At 32.1% G+C, this 18,064-nt stretch overlaps 1 protein-coding gene across 2 annotated transcripts in view; it reads left to right on the top strand.

The window, feature by feature from the left end:
* The window catches only part of LOC6642652 (scavenger receptor class B member 1), a 29,913-nt gene that overhangs the window by 2,533 nt on the left and 9,316 nt on the right, over positions 1-18,064 (top strand). The window contains exon 1 of one of the 2 annotated variants that reach the window (XM_002065189.4): positions 10,928-11,205. The exons of the other annotated variant lie outside the window; for it this stretch is intronic. Coding sequence (XP_002065225.2) covers positions 10,944-11,205 — 262 coding nt within the window. The 5' untranslated portion in view covers positions 10,928-10,943. Of the gene's footprint in view, positions 1-10,927; positions 11,206-18,064 lie in introns of those variants that run through there. 2 annotated transcript variants of the gene reach the window in all.

Below are 18,064 nucleotides of genomic sequence, written 5' to 3'. Positions count from 1 at the left end.
AATGCATCGGGGGCGGAAATTACGTAGATTGTGTTCTAGATTTGTAATTTGGTTTCGAGAATTTGTTGAATTAATAGATTGTATTTAATATAGATTGGCGTTGTCTGCCAGCCTATGCCCTGGCTTATCTATACTAAGGCTAATCTCATTTTGAATTCAATTTTATATATTTTTCTAAGATCTGATTTCAATTAAATTTGGTGAATTCTCAACTTTTTGGCTACTAATTATAAATAAAGATTCTAATAGGCAAATTATGCGTTTTGAAGAGATTTGTACGAGGACTTTGCTTCTTCCGGGTTTGATATATCAACTGACTGATTCAATTTAATCGGTTTGCTGTCAATCTTTTTTATTAATTGGGTTTTAAAAATGTTATATATTTAAAAACATACATATATATATTTTTGATATTAATAACACATTTAACAGACTGTTTATTTATGGATTTATTGGCATTTCTAATCAAAATTCATATTAACTTGTATGGACTAATAAAAATATGACCATTTATTTTGCTCAATTCTATTTACTAGATCCTTCCTAATGCAACTTGGCCCATTTAGAGAAGTGAAGGTTCTTAGATATGAGCTTAGCCCTGAAACTTTGGCCCTATTTTGGAAAACATTTCAAAATGTTGAACGATCTTACAAATCTATCTTTTAAGTCCGCGTTTTATTCCATAAATCTTGATATATCTGCAACACTCAAATCAAATGACTATATTTTAAAACACAAAGTTTTCTATTGGAATTATAAAGAAATGAGAGATGACCCACTCCAATAATTCAAGAACAAAGTTTCGCAGTAGAGTATATATATATTTATTAAGACTATTATATGGTGAAACAAAGGTACGATGAAAGATGAAGAACTAACTGAAACTGAGAATTAGTGTGGCCAGACTACAAATTAATAGATACGATAATATTCTCAAATTATCAACATTTTTAAAGACCTACGAATAGAAGTACATGGTGTGTAATATATGTTGGTTCTGATTATAGGAATCGAAACTTATATAGTTATAGACCTATTTTTTGTTAATAGAAACAGGGCTGTATTCCAAGTTGATTTTGTTATTATTCTTATTATGATATTGATAATAAAATACTTCATGGACATGCCTAATTTTATGAAGAGTGGGTCCTTTTAGAATAATCAATCCCTGCTATAGGCTCAAAGTCAGAAGTAATAAAAATAGTGGAAGTCTTTGGTTAAGTAAATTAATAAAGCTTAACAGTTAAACATATTAAAAATTAAAGTACAATTAAATATTTTGCGTTTATTTGAGCGGCTGATTATACAGGCCGACAAAAACGATAAATCCCAGACCCAAAGACCAGGGAGATTCAATTTGAAACCAAATTGCTGACATTTTCAGATAGGCTCTGATTTAGGATATATTATAGCTTAAAAGTGCAAAGAGAGGGGGTTTCGCTTATTTTTGAAACAAATTTTATTAATATTTTCGTAGTTAGTTCTTATTACTATTTACCAATATAAACTTATTAAAATTTATTTCTTTTCCACTTATGTTAGATAAAAACAAAGAACAGATCAAATATAATAGATCTCTAAAGTTATTTTATATTCGAAAATTTGTTGCTTACATTGAAAATCTTCCATAGCATCTTCTATTTCAGGAATTTACAAATTCGTTATGGCTAATTTTATAAGCTAATAAACCAGAATGGTGATTAAAATTAATAAGCATATAGTTTATATCATCTATTAAAACATATATCACACATCCCATTCGTCACACATTGGAGAGACCCTGTCCCGGCCCTGCCCTGCCGCCACTCTATAAAGTGTTAATTAAATTTCCATCTCAATTTGTTAAACTGATACTTAAGATTTAAGGCTTTAGACGCGCCCAGCAGCTAAAATATATATAATTAGAGCAAGTTGTACATATAAATAAAAAATGTATGTATATAATATGTAAAACTGAATTTTATGATTATTTTTTTATGAGCGTCTACAACAAGTTAAATGTCTTCATTATGTACAGCTTTTTGTTTTGTTTTTTTGCCCATATTTTGTTGTATTTTAATACATGGTTAAAGGCGTTTTAATGGACTTTTAAATGCTTGTAATTTTGATAGTCGCCATAATTGATTAAATATGTTAGCTCGATTGCCTGTACTTGAGAATTTTGAACTTGAACTTGAGGGAAATAGAGGCTGGACGGACACATATAAGCACTGATAATACCCCTTCAATCACATATGTAAGTAATATAGTTAGTTAGTTTTTTTGGAATGCCTTCAACTGGGCAAATGTGTTACAAGGGCAAACACTTTGATGACAAATGTATGTATGTATGTACATTTTGTTGTACATATACATATATAAATATATGCTATATATCTTTATAGGCCCATTAAAATATTCCACAATTATTTATAGTTACATATATTGTCGAAAAAACAAGAGAATGAGGCCTGATTACTTCAAAAATTTGCGTCGCAATTTTAATTAATTCATAATTTTATACTCATACATATGTGTGTGTGTGTGCTTTTTTTTTAATAACAAGAAATAAAACCAGTAGCTGAAGCTGACCCGAAAAAATACAGATTTTTGTGGGAAAAATGTAAGATTCGCCGATAATTTGTATTTGTATATTTTATTTTTTTTTTGCAAATTCATGATTAGCCAACTGAAATGAAGTTGAACACAAAGCGGCTTTCGTTTTTTCTTTATGAGAAATACGTAATTTGTTTTGATTGTATTTTAACGAACATGATACTCATTCTCAGTCGTTCACTTAAGTTCAATTCGTTTTGTATTCATTTCACTTTTATGTATTAGTATTCAACATGCTTCTTAAGGTATTTTCCTCAAGCTCTTGGACATGGTGAGAAGAGCATTAAATGTTTCCATGATTCACATTCCCCGAGAGTAATGAAATTGAGGACAAAATTTATTAGATCGTTAAATTACCTTATCTAAAGTGTCTCGTATGGCTATTTCACAATCCAAACTAAGAATACCCAATACTTTACAGCAAAGTCAAAAGTTTTGGTTTTAAATTGAGTATTCTATATAAGTCTTAAAAATAGTTCGAAAGAGCATACAAATTTCATCATCTTTTTGCTTAACCTTTTGAAATTTGTTTGAAATCGTCATATTTCGCGGTTGTTTAATAATTTTGTATGGCAATAAGTCAAAGTTCTTTGTACACAAGCAAGCTACTTATGTCAGAAATTGTAAAAAGATCATCGTGTCTATTCTATATTGGACTCCAAACACGAGTTATGGAGTAGAAGACGAAAATTTGCTGACTCAAGGTAAACACAAAATGCTGTGACGAAACTCCGAAAAAAAAACATTCGAATGAGTGAGATGAGATAGAGGCCCGACCCGATAATGATCAACCTCATCCAGAATCACATACAAAAACACGTTTTGATTCGCGAAATTTGTTTAAATTGTGAAATTCCTTTGCAATTCCCAATTTTATTTGTTGTTGTTTTGGCAATAAGACAATAATTAAGTATTTTGTTAAATATTCATAAAGTTAACTTTTTAATCACTCTTGTCTGGGAATACGAGAATCGGGTTCTTCGTTAGCATGACTGGGCAAAAAACCAAAAGACGAAAAAGTTAACAAAATTTTGTTGGTAGATGACTTTGATTTTGGGCATGCGAGGTAATTAAATCATTGGAGAGGACATCATGGACATCTTTGAAGGTTTCCACTACATAACGAGGCTGACTAATTGCTCGAGAATCTGTTGACAGTGTCAAGAGAAGGGGGGAATACCCTTACCACGCGTTTAAGTGTAAAGATCACGTTGTCTAAGTTGTAAACCGAGAGTAACCGGAACAAGTCAAAGGAATTATTACCAAGTACATATTATTAGTAAACTTGAAAACTAACGTAACGATCGTACGTCACTTCGATCGTTTGTGTTTTTATATTTTTTTAATTACCCTCCGCCCCTTCAGCAGTTTGCACTTGAAGAAATCAAGAATCGATCCAGAAACAATGTTAATTGATAATTGCTTCTTTGTAATTGCAGTCACATTAGCAGCACATGCTGCTGCTTTTGGGTTCAAAGTTCATATCCAGATCAAATGCCACAGAGTTAACCACAAATTTGGTTATTTACATTTTATTGGCCCCTATACACTACCTTTTTATTTATATCCACTACTTTCGAATGCAAAGTTTCAAGTTTACTGCACTTGCACTTTGTTTCCTCAGATAGATAGACGAGCCGGTAGCATCATCATCAACTTGATTATCATTGTCATTATCAATTCAGATGGTGAAAGGGGGGAGTGTGGTGATGGTGGGGGGGCGGCTAGGTCATCAATCATGCATGCAAACTCGAAACGCATAGAAACAAGTTCCTTTTTGACTGATCGCTTAGTCAGATTTAGAAATAGCGTCCACTGAGACAGCTATCGAGAGATAAATGGATATGGACAGTGAGAGCTAATGATCGACAAATGCTTTGTAAAAGGGAAACGAACAAATTGCTTGTCAACAAAATCTGAGGGGGAGTGGTAGAACGATGTAGTTATATGGTTGATATCTAGTTAGATATTAACTAATTGATGACTTTCCATTTATTTTTATACAAACCAAAGTACAGTTGTAGTAGGAGTTTCTAAGTATTTATTTGTTTGATAACATTTTATGTTACCTTATAAAAATCTTGTTATGTAGGATTAGCAAAATGTATTTAAAGGATGTGAAAAGGATGTAGTATGAGTAGCTTAGGGAAAAATAGGTTTTTTTAATTAATTTTTGGTGAAAACGAGGCGAAATCAATTTGTGACAGACCTTATCACTTTAGGGGTGTCAATCATACCAAATTATAATAAGAAACTTTAACAATGCGTTATTGCCATTGGGAGAAGAAATTGGGCATTATGAAGTGATTGTAAACTCTCTTTTATTTTCAATCATTAATCTCTCGATATTGTCTTTATATTTTCGGATTTCATTATTTTATTTCTAAATTGCACGTGTCTTATTGCCTATTTTTCGAGAGAGTGTAGATTATACCCCCTTTAGTGTGGCCAAATTCGGTTATCGATGGAATAATTCACTGAGGAGACGAGCGGGCTTATTTCAAATATTCTAAGGATAATCGTTACAGGATAATCGTTCTTGGATATTAAAATTTGACCTGCTTTATAGGTAAAATCTTGGTTTTGGGTTGAGAAAAAGTCCTTAATTTCTCCCCTAGACGATCCTTGATTGCATTGACTTCGCGTTTTGTCACATTCTTTTAGAAAAGATTTGGAATAATTTTGTGGATGAATAATTTGGTAAAGGCATTTGTATTATGCGTTTAACAGTCAGTATATCTTATTCAGAAGACGACTCATTATTTCTAATTTCAAGAAAACTAAGGTATTTCTGGATTTATTCTTATTCCTTGGATTTATGATATTCTGTTGGGACGATAGAAGTCAAACCTACTACTAAGCAACTGTGTCCCTTCAATGGCTTCTTCTATAAGGAAAGTCCTCATAGTTCTTGAATAAAAAAATAAATAGAAAAACAAGCAAAAAATGTAAAAGCTAAATCTCACTTTAAGCTCATTTAAGATAGAAAATCACACCTAAGAAAATATCGATGATTTCATCTATAAATAAATATCCAGTTTTGATTATCCACTCTAAAATTCCCCGAGTTACCAATTGTCATTAAAATAATAAAAGAAATTGTTTAAATCTTTCATGCATTTTATGTCATTGAACTTGACGTTGCAATTTGCAAGTATTAATATAAAATTTTAAGTGCGATAGATATTTTTATATATGTTTTAAATAAAAATGTTAATAAATATGTATTTCTTATGCGATTAGTTTCCGCATTTGACATTTCGTTTGGCGTGTATCTCTTTTTTTGAGTCATACACAGATCGATCCCCGCAGCAACAGTCACCATAGTAGACCCAAAGAGGTATCAATCTATTTTATTGCCCGTGCGCTCCCAAATGAGACCATTTGACCTTCCCTAAGACCATTGAACTTAAAGACTTTGACATCACAATACACGAGACAGCAACAACAACAACAACCGCCACAAAAAAAGGTAGATATTTAAATTTTTTGACACAAGATTTGCTCTTTTTCTTTTGCATTTTTCTTTCCGGAGAGCATGTATCATTTGGTAGGCGAGTTCCCCCATCGATAGTGTTGGATATACATAGATATAGTGATCTGATCGGTAAACGTGATGTTTTAATTATAATAATTGTTTGTTTTTTATTAGATTATACCGAGAATTGTTTAATAAATTGGCATAACAATTTGCCAAGTTAAGAGTGATATCTGAATGCCTACAAGTTTGTATGTATGCATATTAAAACGAGGGAGGCCGGAGAAGTAGGCGTATTTAATGAATCAAACCACAAAAATGTCGTAGACAAATTATGCAAAATGTGCTCGACTTTGGAATATATTTATTTAGCCTAAGGTAAATAGATTAGCTACTATGTAGGCCCATTAAAAATTTTTTGCATATTTTCAACTGTTTCTCTTCACAAAAACTTTAATTTCTTTATAATTAAATCAATCGAATAATATTAAATTCGAAAACAAACCTTTTTTTATTGCATAATTTTTTCGTCCATATCTGGAATTACTTTTTAAGTTGCAAAAGATCGAAAAATGTAGAGAAAATAAAGATCAATCGCTTTATAATAGCTAGTTTAGAGACATTCATTATTGAATCCAACTGAGATTTAATTTTGAAAAGAATTTTGCTTGTTAAAACCTGTTGAAAATATATCAAAAAGATCTTGCAAATATAAGTACATTCATGTTACTTTTGAAAAACATTATACAAATAAATGTAGGTATGTATTTCTCGAATTCAGTTTCTTTTAAATTTTAATTTTTTGGATGAGCTTTTAGTAAACTTAAAAAAAGTGCTGCGAAAAGAAAATGTTTTTCTTAGTTATTTGTTTCAAAACTTTGTTTTTTTTTATAATGTTTTAGTAGACTTAAAAAAAATACCGAGTGTTGTAGCTACTTTTAAAGTTGAGGAACTAAAGTCTCTTAAATAAGATATAAATATATTTTGTCAGATAAATTATTATAAATAAATTCAAAATTTTATTTTGTTAGTTATTATTTTTTGAATACTTTTAAAAGTTTCGGTAGAGTTTTAAAACAAACAACAAATAAATACAGAAATAAAATCATTTGCTTGATAATATTTTATAGCTGTTTCAAATCCGCTGCTACATGGCTATAACTACTTAGGAATTACAAATGAATATGAATTAAGAGAAGATTGCAAAACTCAGTGAACTTAACATTAAAATCAAAAACATATCACAAATCTCAGACAAACATAATATCTTAAAATATAATTTTCGGATAAAATTTAATCAAATTTAGAAAACTGTCCACTTCAATTAATTAATTACTCTGTTAAGAATTGATTGATTTTGTCTTGACTTACTTCTCAATTAACCTCCTCTCTTTTAGATGGGCGTAGTCATTAAAACAATATTGTAAAAGTAAAAATGACAAGTGGCTAGCTTATTAAGATTGAATCGACCTATCTCAAGTCAATATTACGTTTTTCAAATTTACCAAAACATATTGACTATTTTTTTCTTCTAAATGCCAATGATTTTCAATGGGCGTTTATTTTCGAGAACATTTTTCAAGAAGCCTTAACAAACATTGAGAATTCGTAATGTGTATACCCAGGTTTGTGATACGAGGTATTTGAAAAATGAAATGTTTTATTGATATTGAGTTGGCGTTAATTGCCTTTTTGCAGTTAGTTTGTCCATTTTGATTGCATTGCGGGGAATTATTTCATCATTGATTCCGGCTTAGAATCGGTACAGTATCAGCCATATGTCATATTATATTGCCAGATCGTTCTCTAATTAGACCACTTTACTTGGCTAGTTCGCACTTGCTAATCATAGGGTGGCAATCAAAATCCGAATACGTATCCGAGTTAGTATTCTGTGTTTCAAATTAATTAATTTCAAATTACAATTTGCCAATGCGCAATGCGCTGTCGTTAGATAGTAGAAATAAAGGGTTCATTGGGGTCAGTAGTTATTATTCTTGGTAGATTATCATTAGTACTGACGTCATTGAATTGCTCTATAATTTTTTGTGTTTTAAGAGCAAAGATATTGTCTCTATATATACTTATGTGCTGACGTCCAAAAATGGCTGATCACGTTCGCAATTCTTGTCTCATGTTTAATTAATTGCCCATTCTGTGCGGACTAAAAAATAAAGACTTTGTCATCAAATGGAATAGTTATTGCAGTCAACCAGGAACAACAACAATAAAAAAAACCTAAACAAATGTCACCTAAATGAAAATTAACATTAGATTTGGGCACAAAATGGACAAAAGTTCAATTGGGAATGTTAAGCAGCCAAGTGCAATGTAAATTGGGGCATAGAATTGCCGAAAAAAACGAAAAAACAAATACAAATCAATAAACAAATGAAGCAAAAGAGAAGACCTGCTATGGAAATTGACATAAAGTGAAAGAATTTCAAGTGTCAACACCTCGCGAGACCTGGGAAGTACCGTCCAGTCAATAGAGAAAGTAACTCAATGACTTTTAAGATAGATGATGAATGAAGTCATTAAGATATTTATCTCTGCAAATAATTCAAATCATTCAAAAAGTCAATACTGGGAGTTGGTTTCAAAGAGTTTTAATCGAGTTTTTAAACAATTTTCTACAATTTATAGGATTAAAATCATTTAATTTGCATAGACTTGCTAAAAAAATTTGGGTCATTGGCCAAATTATATTTAAAAGCTATTCGAAATTTTAAATGTTGTTACCAATTGTTGAATTTATTAGACTTTTCCACTCCAATTTTATCCAAGAATATATTTTAAAAGTCATCTTAAGTTTTGTGAAAAATGTGAGGAAAGAATTAATCGACATACTTTTTGCCAGTTTCTTTATAGTTAAAAAAAAACAAAAACTGATGGTTTGTTTGTTTTTTGAAATAATCATAGGTGTTTTTTGACATCGTAAAATATTTTTGAAATATAAGAATACTGATTATAATGAAGTCGATGATCTAAAATGTTATTCCTAGTTGATCATATTACCAAACTTCTAAAAGAAATGAAAACAAGAGTATTTTGTTTTAAGGATAAATTGACTGCATATACATTTCTATATAGATGAAGCTAGTTTAATGATTCACAAGAGATACATATGTAATTGTTAATACTTTCTACTTATTTTGGGATTCACAAGTTTTCCTCATAGAAACAAAGTGCATTTACACTCATTGAGTTCATTAAAATTATATTAATCTTTATTATTAAACAATAATTGTGACGTATAAAGTATTCTAGATCAATATACGAAGTAGTATATTGATCGCATAATGGAACTTTACTGATTTCAAGTGAATTGTGCATATGATCCAATTCATTAATCAAGCAATTGTGTATATAGAAAATCAATTATCAACATTTTTATGTTAATATGTATCATAAATTGTTAATACAAGTTTCTTTGAGCCATATAAAAACTATCGAAATGATTGCTTTCGAAATGCTTAAACAATTTTCCTCACAATTTTCCACAACTTCTATCCCGAAACATTTGACTGTCGTCATAAGGCAATCAAATTCAAATACTACACACAAAAATAACCAATATTATTCCCCCAACCCATAATCAAATCTAGCCACTTAACTATTACCACAGCGCTTCGTTATTAAGATGGGCGTGTTTGAGTCTAATTCGATAATATTCAAAAAGTTGATTACAAAATCGACAACATCAGCAACAACAACAACAACAACAAAGCAATTGATAGGTTCGCGAAATTTCTAAAAATCTTTTTAATCAAAACAAAAACGGAAGCCAAAAAAAAAAAAGAGAATTGTACCCAACAAGATGCAAAAATTGAAGGTGATTGGGTTTCTATTGTATGAGACAAAAACACAACACACACACACAAATATTATGGAAAAAAAAGTGAATTGTTTTTTTATTTTTTATAAAAACCGTTCATGTACAGACGAAGACATAAAAACTTGATTTCGGTATTGCGACGCGACGATCGTTAAAAATCTTGTTAAATTGTATGTAAATGCCGAAAAGTAGTTTTCCATACCAACCACGCGTCGTATGAGTAATGTGGCATCATTCGTCGAGCACATGGTATTTCCCCAAACCAAAAAGACCAAAATCCAACCAAACGGTGCAAATGAAACTGGTTGAAACGTTTTTTTAATTTGTTCGTTTTGTTATTGTTGTCGTTGTTGTTATTGTTTTTTTTTTGGGGCTTAGATCAGAAGACCGGCTCAAAACAAAGCAAAACAGCTGAGCGAGCGAAGAAAACGTCAACAGCGACGTCAGCGTCAACGTCGACAACAGCAGCGACAACTACGTAAAGATCAACGTCTAAATAACGTAAGAAAAGAGAAGTGACAAGTTTTCTGCTGCTTGCTGTTGCTCTCCCCCACACACACACACAAAGACACATGCTCGCTCGCTCTCTAAATGATCTGACTAAAAAAAAAAAAGAAGAAAGAAACGAAAACTTAAAACCCGTAAGTTTACCTGTTCGATCATTTCACGTCCGTGTTTTCATTCATAAGCGAGCTAAGCTGGCGATCGGACGCAAACGCGCTAAGAGAAAAATACTTATATATATTTAGATTAACTATCTTTAAGATACAAATACATCCAGTGATCATATTTACCCAATGTAATTTAAAAAGGACGCGCTGCAGCAGCAAAAACACAAGATTGAAACCAAATAGAAAAAGTTTTTAAGTGCAAAAGCAGCCAAAAACAGAAGAAGAAGAATCAATAAACTAGAGCAAAAACAATAAGATAAAAGATAAAAGAAAAGCAAATTCAAGTGCAAAAGTGAATGAACCAAGTAAATATATAGAACTCTATACATTATTTTTTATGTGGATGTATTAAACTGCAATTATGAAGGACTTTGGCAAAATGTTTGCTCGACGTTATAGTGCAGTTTGTATTAGCGATGAGGAGGCAGGCCAAAATCAGCAGAAGACCGAATCCTTGCCCATGCCAGATGCTGATCCTTTGGCGGCCTCCGCTGCATTGGCAGCCTTGCAGCGTGCCCAAAGGCGGAAAAGTCTCAAGGCCAATAGAACAATGAAACCGATGAACATATTGGGCAGCTTCTTCAATGAGCCCGATCATGGCAAACATAATCGCGTGCCAACACGTAAGTCTTTCCCAAAAAAGATCCTTTAATTTTCAAGTGTGTGTTTTGTGTGCATTCAGTGAGATATTCTAGAGATTTCCAAATCAAAAACCAAAACCAAAATCAATCATCTTTGCCAAATGAATTTAAAAACCAGATGAATTTTATCTCAGTTGCCTTTTTTTTGTTTGTTAATTTTTGGCCGTTCATGAATTTCAAATTGAATTTCAAACTACTGCATTAATTATGAAAATTAAGCTTTTTTTTTTGCCGCGCATTCACGGAACAAACATACACACAAAAAATTCAAAAAGGAGAAGAAAAAACCAATAGACGGGCTGTTTAGCATAGCACTTTATGTTTGTTGTTGGTGATTTGATTAGCCGCAAAACCAAAAAAATAAATGACAAAAACCAAAAAACCATCAACTTGACACTGACACAGTTTAACTAAAAGTCTTCTCGAACCATCTAAAGATGCCAATACAATAACAAAAATAATAATACCGTACTGTATTATTCAATACCATTTTGAACTAGTGTAAAATTGTTTTAATAGCCATAGAGACTAACCCTGAACTTGACCATTTTTTTTACATGCATTTCCACATTTCCATTTCTGGTCTTAACAAGTTTCCCCCTCCTACCCGCTTTCGAAACTGCATTGAAACTAAAACTAAAGCGACAACAACAACAAAAAACGGAAAATAACTTTCGGGGGCTGACCTTTAGTTAATGTTGTTTTCATTTACTTTCATTAACACCTCGAGATATTTATCATGTATCTGGCCATATGCTCTTATACAAAAAAGGCACGCAACGACTTCTACTGGCGAAAAAGAAGTCAAGAACATTACGAATTTTGCACGAAATTCAACAACAATTCGTTGTAGAATGCGAAAGAGAAAGAGAGAGAGACCCGGACAACGAAAAAAATCAACAAAGAATAAATCTCAAAAAACAAAATAAAAGATGAAAAAGTCTAGTGAATTCATAGAAAATTTTTTATTGAATTGATATTATGCGAGAGTCGTCAAACATTTGCCGAAAGCAATTAGCTCAACAAATGCCTCGAGTACTTCCTTATAGAAAACACAAAAAACAACAACAAAAATAAATAAAAAACAAACAAAATATGCAAAAACTAAAGACAATAAATACATATAAATAGTTAATAATCATTTGCATGGATAATTATGAAATGAGAGAAAACGCAAATTCAATTTTGATATTCTAAAAATAGTCAAGGCATAAATATAGGTAAATTTAATATATTTAAAGAGGGCAGACTGATAAGTTATAGGCCCCAAGTCAAAAATATACATTTTTGTGATACCCCGTGAAATTGTTCTTAAAGTTATTTGATGAGAACTTTTGCATTTTACTTTTATTTACTGATGAGTTCATCGACATTTTAAAAGATTTGTTAATTAATAAGAAAAATAAAACCATTTGACCGGCATTTAAAAGTTCAAAAGTATGATAGTCCGGCCTTTTTTGTTCTTCTTATTTCATAATATTTAATGCTTGGGTACAACATACATACATATATAATTATAAACAAGTGCAACAAACAATAATAATTTATACCATCTAGAACTGTACTTTTTGCCATAGAAACGTCAATCGTATCTTTATCGATTAGTCAGAAATTCCATTTTAAATTGTTTATTCTAGTCAAGGGCTCTAATTAAGTACCTACACCATATAGTAGTAATCGACTGAGCACCTGACAAAGGTGTTTAGAAATCAAACAGTTTTAATAGCTGGCTACATGTTTTCAACGGTGAAAGTTCAATTTCAGTGAATAAAATTATAGTTTACATTTCTTACAAATTTGTTATTGTCTTTTCCTATTGAGTAAGACTAAATGAATAACTTTGGAAAAAGCATGAAATTTAAAACAACTTGAGATCTAACTTTTTTATTTTATGATGTTACTCCATTAACATAACTTAAACGGGTTAATCTGATTTTGACAAAAGGTATTTCATGAATCACAATATCAAATTCAATTCAAAAGGCTCTGATCCGCTCGTGTCTGTACAATAGGAAACTATATACATATTTGTTTTAACCAGACAGCCAATTAATTGCCACAAATTATATTCAAGTGCAATGTCTTGGCTTAAAGTTCTCTTTATCATTAATAAGTCGCTCAAACAAAAAACACAAAAGACCCAACAAAAAAAAAACTTGCTCACAAAGTGGCAACACATTTATTTAAAGCAAAAGAATCAAATCTCAAAATCGTTCACAGTTATTCATTTTGGGGCGGTATCCAAAAAAAAAACAAAGGCAATGGCAAATTCGATTCAAATATTGAAAAACTGAACAAGTTTGAGCATTGCTGCTCGCATAAATTGCCTCTGACTTCAAAAAGTGGCCTGAGGTTATCAAAAAAAAAAAAAAAAAGAAAAAACATTTTGCTTTGAGATAAATAATTACAATAAAAAGTGCCTGTTCATGGTCAAACAGGATTGAGCGACAGATTGGCTTGTGTTATATACGATTTGCGAAAAAAAATTTGAATTATTTATGCAAAAAAGCAGACCATAGATAATACGCACACTCACAAAAATTAAAAAAAAAACCAAAATCTAAACAAAAAGTTGAGTCTCAAAAATAGATGCTTGAGACATTCTATACACGAGGTTAGCCAGAAAAGTTATAAGCCCAGCATAATTTTTATTCTCTTACTGTTTACTCTATGGCCATAATCTAGTGTCTAATTTGAGCAAGAATTTAAAGGAATTTCGATGGTTTCAAAGATTTTTTAAAGTTAGAATTGATTCCTACGAATTCAACATAGTTTTGCAGCTAAAAATCGAAAGGACACACATAAGAGCATTGATAAATTTGTGTTATATCCTAAGCAAGAAAGAAATATTTACACTATTTCACTTCTGGTCAGCAGTTCTAATCACTTTCCAATACTTTGTTGCCCACCCTCGTACATATTGATTGAGACGCATCAATTTATGAGTAGACACAGATGATTGGGCGGCCTTAGCGGGGGGTGAGTTGGTGGTTTTGGGATAGCAAAGCTTTATTGTAAACGCGTATTGATATATGCTGATCGGTGGCTTTAAGTGCCAAAACAAGTTTAACACATCATTTTTTATTTGGCTTGTAGGAATTCTAGTTCGCAATTTTGCGAATAAAAAATTGAAAAGAAAAAGCGCAAAAACGTAGCAAAAAAAACCCAAAAAAAGAAAAAAAACAAGATAAAACCTTAAAACGAAACTGAATCTGGCTATTGGCTGGATATTGCCACATGCCAGGCATCTGCAAAAAAGGGGCGTTGAGACTGACAATTTTCTCTTTCGAAAGCATAAAGCAACAGCAACACCAAAAAAAAAAAACAAATAAAAACCATTAAAAAAATGTTTACTTGCAGTTTTGCTTATTACCAAAGTTGTTGGCAACATGTTGCAGCAGCATGTTGCAATCGATGCCTTTGCAAGCAGAAGTAAGATTGGCGCTGCCTAATTGCTCAGCTGTCTTCGACGTAATCAATTTACGTCAGCTTTGTTTACCGGCAATAGCAACACCAACACCAAATAACCATGCCGCAAGGGTTCCAAAGACCTCAGACACTTCTACGTATATGTATATGGCTTAGCCCCGGGGTAATTCCCTGTAGTAAATATTGCCAAATCATGCTAAAGCAAATAAAAATGCTTGAAGCTTGACGATGATGCTGGATCATCATGATATCTTTGGTATGGTATGGAAAGTGATTCATGGCTTAAGTACACACACAAACACACACACAAGAAGATACAGGTGTATCTGGGGATTGAAAAGTCTAAACAGCTGTGTGAGAAATGTTGTTTTTTATTGCATTAAAATAAATAGGTTAAGCTGAAGCAAGTGACTGAGAGATTTGGGATGACAGATTTAACTTCAAGTGTGAATATTAGAAAGGACATTTATAAATGATTGATAGTAATTTTTAAGCTCTAAACTCTTAAACTTTATAAATGAAACGATTTTAATATATAGGTGACCCCGACGTTTGCCTCTACCAAGAGGTAGAGCCACGAGCCTCTCATTTAAAGAAAGTCACGTGTCTTGCAACTTTCTTTTAACCTTCGTTTTTTAGTTATTTATTTAATTTTTTATTATAAAATGACTCAATCGACGGCCACTGACCTGTCGAACTTTGAACAACAACTGACGTCATGGCGCCAAGGGAAATCAAATTGCGATTTAGTCAGCCGGTTATTCTTTAGTTTTTTTCTAAACAAATAGATTTGGCTATAAATCATTTGAAATGTTTAGGAAAATCTTTGATAAAACCAAACAAAGCACAATGTATAGCTTAACATTTTGCTGTTTGATGTAATCTTAATTAAAAATCAAAACGATATTCAATCGCCGGTCGGAAATCGGCAAACGGTTGAACAGTAGTCAAATTGATCAATGAATCAATGAACGATGACGACAACAGTTTGAGGGCCAAACAAAGCCAGCGACCCGCCCTTTAAAAGGCATAGCTCGTTTTTTTTTTGTTTTCTACATAAATTTTATTTTGTTTACAACTGTCCAAACAAAAGACTTAAGGCACAAACTTGACACAGGTAAACACCTAGTTTTTTTTTTCTCCGCTACTCCGCACTGCTTTTTTTTGTTGTTTTTTTTTTTGCTGTTCGCGTGCTTGGCGTGCGTTGATTGCAAATAAAGTTGAGCATTCCCACGAGCTTAACTTCAGCAGAAATGAAAAAGAAAACTCTGTGGGTGGCATTCAAAGGGAAACGTGCCTTGAGACTCCAATTAGAACTTTTGTCAAAAAATATTTCTCTATATATATTTGTTTTGGCAAAACAAACAAAGCAATTAAACACTAACAAAAGAAGAAGAAGCAACAACAATAACAACAACATCAGAAATCAACATAGCATAATTTGGATTTTTTTTTTGCATTTTGCGACTTTCAATTGCGGTGTACAAACAATTTATTTATATACAATATGTATAATTTAAATATAGCCCGGATTCTTTGTTCATCAAAAAAAATTTTGACGTTTTGCACCTAGCCACAGAAATACGCCAAAATTGTTTGTAACGCATACAAAGTGATTAATTATAGAATGCAAAATATTGATGGCAAAGGCAAAATCGAATTGAAAATTTTAACAACAAATTAAATACTCTTACACACAATAATATGGTTAATAAGAATAACAAGATATTAAAATGTTTAGACTAATTGAAACATAAAGTTTTTGTAGAATTTTAATAAGAAATTACTATTTTTGCCAAAATTCAACGTCGGAGTCACCAATATTAAGCTATTATGTAATTTTCTTTAGCATTATAGCCTACATACCCATAACAATAAAATGAAAGAGTATTAAAGCTCGTTGTGCTTGAAATGAAAGTAGATACGAGGGTATATTGGGCCTTTGGCTAGACCTCAACTTTTCAGTTTGACTTTGACTTTGTGGCGACAACATCTAATAGATCAGCTAATAGTGACAACTCAAATCATATATATCCAATTCTATATAATAATTAGTGATCGTTTTACTTTGCCCATCGCCAAACATATTGTATTCATAATGACCGTGGTGCGTCGTCGTTTGCGTCGTCAATCGTTGAAGGACTTTCTAGGTGCACTCTATTCTCAGCGTCGCTTCTCCCTGGAGAAGCTGCGGCATTTTCAGCAATTGCAAAATCGTCGTCAAGTGATATGTAAGCAGATTGAAAACAGAAACCAAAATCAAATTCTAGACAAAAACCGATGTGCAATCATAGATCGTAAACTCTATATATAGAAAGCAGTTAAAAGTAACAAACAAAGAGCAAATAAGAATGCAGCTGAAGCAGTCAATGCTTCTTTGAAAGGAAAATTCCCCAGGAAACTGGTTACTTCAGGCACAAAAAAAAAAATAAAAGTCCACAGCAGGATGCCAAAGTTGATCAACAAGAGGCAAGAACAAGTTCAAAGTCAAAGTCATTATTATTACCACAGAAGCAGAAACTGAAAGAGAAAAAGCGAAAAGCGAAAAGCGAAAAGAACGGCCTTACAGACCGCATCGAAAGCAATATGCACCATGCGGTTTATACCCGATGATGACGATCGAGGTGATCTACAATGAGTCATCAATCGGATTAATTCTAAACAGAGGCAATGCAACGACACACGGATAGAATGATAAGCTGCCTCTTCTTCGATAACATATAGGCTCTGACTTAAGATTCGATGCCAACATAAGGAAGATCAAATTTCATTTAAAATACTAATTATAGTATCTTAAAATAGACCAAACTATTCATTTGGAGACACACCTCTATTAATTTTTATAGAGTGGTTTTCTTTTAACCATTCCATTCGTAGTAACTTCTTTTAGATACCTTATAATAAACAAAAGCAAAAGTCTTAGTTTAAGTTTTAGCAAAAAGGCAAAAAGGAATGAATTAAAATAAAAGGCAGTCGCAACATGGCAATTTAAATGTTGATGGCTTTAAATGATAATCAGTAACCAGTTCAGGTTTCTCTCACCATCAATGTGGATAGAGAACATGATGATGGTTCAACAACATCATCATCATAGTCATCACCTGGGAGCGATTTGAATGCACGTGTCTCGGCCACGCATCGCGAGATTAAATTAGAGAACACTGTAGAGGGCTTAGGGACTGGCACTGGGACTGGGACTGAGACTGGGACTGGGACTAGAGACCTGCTAGTAAGAGAGAGAGACAGACAAGTTCTTGACCAAATGCAACTTGGACAACAACGGGAAAAACAAGTCAGCCAGGCCAGACCATAAAGTCTTTTTGTTTCGCCAATTTTTAATGAAGATATTTATATGCACGCATACATACATACATATACATATATACATACATATGCGGGGCGTCGGCTATTT

Source organism: Drosophila willistoni (assembly GCF_018902025.1).
Source record: "Drosophila willistoni isolate 14030-0811.24 chromosome 2R unlocalized genomic scaffold, UCI_dwil_1.1 Seg167, whole genome shotgun sequence".
Lineage (NCBI taxonomy): Eukaryota > Metazoa > Arthropoda > Insecta > Diptera > Drosophilidae > Drosophila > Drosophila willistoni.
Note: the sequence above shows the minus strand (reverse complement) of the source record. Positions and strands in the feature narration are given on the sequence as shown.